This window comes from Dermacentor andersoni, chromosome 11 (assembly GCF_023375885.2).
Source record: "Dermacentor andersoni chromosome 11, qqDerAnde1_hic_scaffold, whole genome shotgun sequence".
Taxonomy (NCBI): domain Eukaryota; kingdom Metazoa; phylum Arthropoda; class Arachnida; order Ixodida; family Ixodidae; genus Dermacentor; species Dermacentor andersoni.
The window spans coordinates 77,005,390-77,011,991 of record NC_092824.1 but is presented as its reverse complement, the minus strand read 5'-3'; the positions used below and the strand labels follow the sequence as shown (position 1 = coordinate 77,011,991).

Genomic DNA, 6,602 nt, shown 5'->3' with positions numbered 1-6,602 from the left:
TTTTATTTCGCAGTTTTGCAAACTGGCAAACACAAGTAAATACCATAAACTATTATTATCTTTTAATTTGTAGAGCCTACATTTTGTTGCTTAAGGCTGTTGGGTTGGATCGGTTGGATAGCTACACATTTTTATCAATTTTTAATTGGAGCTGTTTCCATCCAAGCCGTGCCACGCCACCAGCAGATAGCAAAGATGGCGGCGCCCCGTTCGGCGGCGTGTTCGCAGACTTACAGCGGCTGCAATTTTTTCCGTCAACGCCTTGTGCTGTCTACCCTCAGCAGCAAGCCGGTAGAAATCAAGAACATACGCCACAGAGATGAAGAACCCGGTTTAAGACGTACGATCCCCTTTTACACTGTTCTTTCGTGTTCTTCTCCAGTGAAGCAGCTGTCAAGATGCCAACTTTCCTCTGTGAAGCGAACTTTCCCAGTATTAGTTTCCCACAGCTGTCCTCTTGCTGCTTGCGAGAAGCACAAGCTTAAAAGAAAGAACAAAGAGCTTAACTCCTAAGTCAGTCTGTTCACGAATGAGAGTGGTTACGTGGTGGTGGCATGCGCGAACTGCGAGCACGTTCTGTTTGTGGTTCTTTGGACACTTCCAAGGCTAACGGCATGGAAGGACGACACGTTTCTACAGACAGTAGGGAACCCGCAATAGACAGGAACGTTTTGATCGCATGCACGAGTCCTGAATCTATGCTAACGGCGTTGTGACAGCGAATACGTGGAACTCGTGTTTATTTCGGTGCTGGTCTGTGAATGATAAGTGTTGTAGATATGGCGTGTAGCTATCTGACTGCATCAAAATGTGCACTCGCATTGTATACAGAATAGGCGACGTTGAATGTGCAGATCACCAAAAAGCAGCCGTAATGAACAGCAAGAGGACAGGGCACAGTTGCGCAAAGTCAAACTGTGTGCGCACTTATATATCGTATGAATGTGTGAATTCGCACAGTTCATGCTTTGCTACAAAGAGTGCTGAGAATTGCCCTTGCATTCAGAAAAGTGCCCATTCGTTTTTTCCCCATACCGCTTTTAAAGAGTTGGCACAGTTTCGTGTTTGTATCTTGCGGATCAAAACTGCATCCCGAACTTCCCTGAGCGACGTTTTCTAAATGTGGGGTATTTTTTTCTTGCAGAGTTCGAGGTAGATTTGCTCAAGCTGTTGGAAAAGGTCACAAATGGAAGTGCTGTTGAGATCAGCGAAACAGGTGGGCTTCTAGTTCTGCTAGACGTTTTCACCTGCTTAGGCAGCTACACAGTGAATGATTGCGCAGGAATACCATGTGTTCTTTTGTAAATGCATGGATGCAATATTTAGTTGTGGTATAGTGCGCCACAGTTGACTATTACCTGCTTGTTCTGTTTATGCTTAAACGCATGCTCTCGACTATTGTAACAGGTATTGCTTAGTCTAAGGCTTGACTGTTGTTAGTGCTTTCTTCTTGAAAACTACAGGAACATGCGTGCGCTACAGGCCGGGCCTGCTGTATGGGGGCAAAGTGGAGCACGATTGCTCGACAGAGCGATCAGTGGGCTACTACCTGGAGGCCTTGTTGTGCCTGGCTCCATTTTGCAAGAAGCCGCTGGATGCCACACTAACGGGCGTCACTCATCACCCGCTTGATCCTTCGGTGAGAATACGTGGCTGTCCAGTATTGCCACCTCAGAAGGACTGTTCATAGTAATTGAAGTTGGCAGAGCAGCATAGTTCCTTATAATTAAATAGATGGAAAACTGGCGCTGTTGTGGTGTTATATGTGTGGGAATGCCAGGATGTGGTGGCTTCTTGTGTTTTGTTATGAACAATTTACCATGTTGCAAGGATATAGTATAATGCAAGAGGGGGCATTTGATAACTCAGAAAAAAAAAAAAAGAGATATGTAAGGTTCCGATTATAGTGAACTTACAATACAGTGAATGCACCAGGTAATGTGTAGGCTTGCAATGCATAGCACAGAGGGCCTTAGTGCCACCGTGTGATGTTAATTCCCTTTTTTTTCCATAGTTGCTTTCTTGCCGATATACGCTCCATTTCACGCCGGCAGGTAGGTCTGTATTCCATCTTGGCCATTGAGAGGTTGCCTTTACTGCAATTCTCCGTCGTGTGGTGGTTAAGCTTGCCACATTTCGAATTGTAGAATACAAAGTGAAAAAGTGTTACATCACATTTGTAGCATGAACAAAATACAACATGCCTGTCCAAGCTGGTAGTCTCAAACTGTTGCAAAATAAGTGTTATATTTCTGCAAACAAGGTATGTACTGTAATTGTAAATGTAGTTGTATGCCGTCAGATTTTAAAAAATTATTTTGCTCTTGCCAGCATTTGCCTCTGCTTTTTATTTCTTTTTTTTCTCTGTTAGGTTGATGCCATCAAGCAAGCCAGCCTACCAGTGCTCGGTCGCTTCATCTTCACAGAAGGCCTTGACATTACCATCATGAGCCGCGCAGTGGCACCCCTGGGCGGCGGCCGCGTGCGCTTTCGTGCGCCCATCTGCCGCTCGCTGCGGCCTGTGCGTCTGCTCAACTCTGGCAAGGTGAAGCGAGTGCGCGGGTGGGCCTTCACTGTGAGGGTGTCGCCCACGGTGGCCAACCGTGTGGTGTCTGCTGCCAAGGGTGTCCTGCTGGGCTTCCTGCCGGACGTGTACCTTTACACTGACCACACAGGCGGTGCCCAGGGTACCAGGTAGGGGCTGAGCAGTCCATTTTGTATTTACCAGAGGGCTTTAGAAATAGCAGGCCACGATTTAGCAGGTGGTATCGGCCCTCGGTAACCGAGTTTAAGTTCTGTGCATATGGGTTTGGGTTCTGCCAATGCTACTTTGTGGGTATTCTGAGGCACAATTACTGTGCATAAAATACTTATGCCTACTATTCCTTGAACTCTCTCATATTGTTGTAGTGTTCAGAGTGCTGTGATGGTTGAGGTTATCGCTGAGCAAGGATTTGTTAGTGTTGCTAACCATAGAATCACAAGGATGTAGTTGAGCTGCTGAAGTACTGTACAGAAAGACGATGCAACACAAGGTGTTGTAAACAGCAAGCATTTATACAGGCACTGTACTTAAGTTGTCTTAGTTAACGACCCCCCAAACTTATTGTCGTCGAAGAACCCCGCTAGCTTCAAATACTTGCCGGACACACCCTATTATACATGGCAAGGACAGTGGGGCCAGTGTCCTTGCCACATAATAGGCATGAGTGAGGATGCATGATACAAAGATCTACTGCCTATTTGACAATTATATATAATTAGTTACATAAAATCGTGGAGCGTAGCAAGGACAAAGTGGGAGGCATACTGGAATATTGAAGAAAAGAACAAATTATCATAAAATGTAGGAACAGCTTCAGCCATCTCTGTTGAATTCTTTAGAAATTTTAAAAGAAAGAACAGTGCATATGTTCATGTAGATTACATGCCTACTGTTCTTCAAGCAGTGTGTCTTCACCATTAGAGTCACCTGTACAGCAACCAATTCTCCTTACTAGATCTCCTGGCTTTGGCATCTGCCTGGTGGCTGAAACGACCCAGGGTGCCTTCCTCTGCGCGGAAGCCATGTCTAATCCTGCAGGAGTTGTTGAGAGCCCCAGCGTGCCCGAGGATGTTGGAGAGCAGGCAGCTCGCGCATTGCTCCGCGAGATATACCGGGTAAGAGTTTCACCACACTCTGTTAAGTTTAACAGGCGTGCAAGTGTGGTGGTAAGACCCGTCATAAACCCAACTTCCGAATGCAAATGTTTATCTATGCAAAGCACTTTCTTTAAGTAAGAACGCATTGCACGTGTCATGCTCATTGCACCATTGCTGCAAACAGCAAGCACTAACATTGCATGGTCACTGAAAACAGGCAGTGCATGTGGGTCTCCCACTACTATTGCTGGCCAGTACATTCCACAAGCACTACAGTGAAAACAGCGCTGTGTTAATGAGAATATTAATTTCTTCATGCCAAAATCCTTGAACTGGTTATCATCTAAATTTCAAATAGTAATCATTACTAAACAACAGCCTTAAACGGCACAGTACAGGACACAGCAAAAGGACCACAAGGCAGTGCTCTGTCCTGTGGTCCTTTTGCTGTGTCCTGTGTCGCAGTGTTTAAAGCTGCTGTTTAACAGGATGTACCAAAGAGCCAAAATAAACATGCTATTTCCCTTTCTTTTAACATTACAGGGTGGTTGTGTTGACTCATCTAACCAAGGTCTGGCAGCCCTGTGTATGTGTCTTGGCCCTCCTGATGTCTCCAAGTGCACTGTTGGACCCTTGACACCTTACACGTAAGTGTAACAAGGATTACTTTCACTAGGTTGTTCTTGTGACAAACATTCACTTGAAAAATAAATTGAGAATCTTAGGTAAGAAAAAAATATGAATTGTACACAGCACACTGATTGCCCTGCATCGAATTGTAAAAGTGCATTGAGCACAGTTTTTGTGGCATCCTCTGTCTGGAATGAATGTGTGCTCAGTGAAGGCTGTGGGAGTCCTATGCTACGATAGATCAAGGGTTCATAGGGCTACAGGGTGTACCACCAATAAGAAAGCTGAAAGGAAAGCTTGATGTACTTCCCTTGTGCAATAGAAAAACACTCTCAGTGGGCATTTTTGTAGCTTCTAAGGAAAGAATTTTATGTTTGCCTTGTGACTTCCTGACCATTGTCCCTAGCTCTGGAGCTGTGATGTACTTCCCTTGTGCAATAGAAAAACACTCTCAGTGGGCATTTTTGTAGCTTCTAAGGAAAGAATTTTATGTTTGTCTTGTGACTTCCTGGCCATTGTCCCTAGCTCTGGAGCTGTCCTTATCTGTGTGTTTGCTTACATTACATTTTTTTTGTTTACTTGTACACCAAGAAGCTGGAACCTACTGCACTAGTGGGTGCATATTTCGAGTACTATTTGTAATTCGCAAAATTTGTTGTCGTCCTGCCTTGTTCAAGGCATTTTCTTTCTTCAAGGCAAAAATTCTTTTCTGTCCACAATTTTAATTGTAGACAGAAACTGCAAAGACACAGAGAGAGATAGAGATAGAAAAAGCAGGGAAAGTAACTAGGCTGTCCTGTTTGCCACACTACATATGAGAATGGGGATGAGCAAGTGAAAGAGAAATGAGAGGAGCTCGTATCAATCACTCGAACTAGACAACATGCGATGTATCTACAGCCAGGCACTCAAGTCTGACCTCCACATACTGTAAAGAGCTTGCGCAGCTTTCTGGATTAATGAGCGATGAGGCCATACTGCCAAGAACCTTAGCTTTGTTAAAAGGACGATTGTTTAGTCTGCTCAGGGCACACCGAAGAGTCTGCCGCCATTCGCCGAAGTGGGAACAGTGGCAAAGGACACATTTGAGATTCACTTTATGAGAAACTGACTCCCTGTTAGTGTTTGCATGAGTGAACAATGAGGTGTGTAGTGGGACGAGAATTGCGGAGACAAAGCATGCTAGGGAGAGAAGACGATCAACAGGCAGCATAAAATGGTGTGGAACATGAGTGTGCCCAGTTGTTGTGGTAACTGGCTGGTGAGACAGTGATCCCCGTTCATAGCCTTTTTCAGCCATCAAATGATGCTGTCATGTAATTGTAATCTGGGTGCACACCAAAGAGGGACGTTCCTTCTTTGGAATATTTCCGACTTTGTTTTTTGGATTGACATAAGGCGAGCATAGGGTGGCTTGTGTTGTTTAAGCTTATATATGCCTGGCATTTTGCAGCTTCTGAGTGCCTTCGCTTGAAGAATGACTTTAGGCATTGCTTTTTCAGGATACAAATGCTACGCCATCTTCGGGATTTCCTTGGCGTAACATTCAAGGTGGAGGGTGATTGCCCAGGCGAAGGGGCACCCAAAGTCCAGCTCACATGTGTAGGGGTTGGATTCAGCAACTTGGCAAAGACGACATCTTAGCATCGCTGCAGTGGCGCCTTGCTGCCTCATAAGGGGTCTGACTTTCTTTTGTTGAACAGAAACTTGTAAATAAACTTATTTAAGAGGGACTTGCATCAGCTCTGTTCGTCTTGTTCTACTCCACAAAATTATGCTCGAGGGATTTGCTTCAGGCAGCTCTACTTTAAGAAGCAAAAATACCGTATCGATCGCACTTGCGTAATGGTCGCACCCTTGAAGTTTGTAGTCAAAATTCGCTTTTTTTTAAATTTCCCGTGTAATGATCGCTCCCCGAACTTATCCGCAGCGATATGTCGTGTGCCAAGTCTAGCTAATAATCATCGTGCTTACCATTTGTCGAATGCTATGCGAGCGACTCTTCAAGACAAACCAAGCGGTCTGCACGCACCAAAAATTCTTAAGCAGATGCCCAATTTCATTTCTTTCATCACTTTCCGCACTTCCATGACAGAAAAAAAAGAGCTACATCTAAATTTGCCTTTATTGTGTGTAGGCTTTATAATGGTTGTGGTCAACAGCAACAAAAAACGCGCCTTTCGATTCTTCTCGTCTGCACTTGTGGGCACACAAAACGCGAGCGGCAACGATGGCAGCCACGTTTACACTGACATGTTAGAAGTGTACCCTGTTCATACGCCGACGCTTGTAACACAGCTAAGGTATTCGTCCACCCTTAGCGGAAACGT

The 6,602-nt window shown here is 44.9% G+C and overlaps 1 protein-coding gene across 1 annotated transcript; it reads left to right on the top strand.

Annotated features, from left to right (window-relative positions):
- The first annotated feature begins 160 nt into the window (after window positions 1-160).
- Rtc1 (RNA terminal phosphate cyclase 1) lies at window positions 161-6,005 on the top strand. The gene is made up of 7 exons (XM_050167424.3): window positions 161-340; window positions 1,145-1,216; window positions 1,464-1,639; window positions 2,372-2,694; window positions 3,501-3,660; window positions 4,186-4,289; window positions 5,775-6,005. The coding sequence occupies exons 1-7, from the start codon at window positions 196-198 to the stop codon at window positions 5,914-5,916; spliced, it is 1,122 nt and encodes a 373-aa protein (XP_050023381.2). The 5' UTR covers window positions 161-195; the 3' UTR covers window positions 5,917-6,005.
- Window positions 6,006-6,602: the final 597 nt, after the last annotated feature.

Bases quoted from the DNA above. Each gene is read 5' to 3' on its own strand.
- Rtc1 (XM_050167424.3), top strand. From the start codon at position 196: ATGGCGGCGCCCCGTTCGGCGGCGTGTTCGCAGACTTACAGCGGCTGC. The intron at 1,217-1,463 runs GTGGGCTTCTAG...TGAAAACTACAG, and splicing joins TGTTGAGATCAGCGAAACAG to GAACATGCGTGCGCTACAGG. The intron at 1,640-2,371 runs GTGAGAATACGT...TTTCTCTGTTAG, and splicing joins ATCACCCGCTTGATCCTTCG to GTTGATGCCATCAAGCAAGC.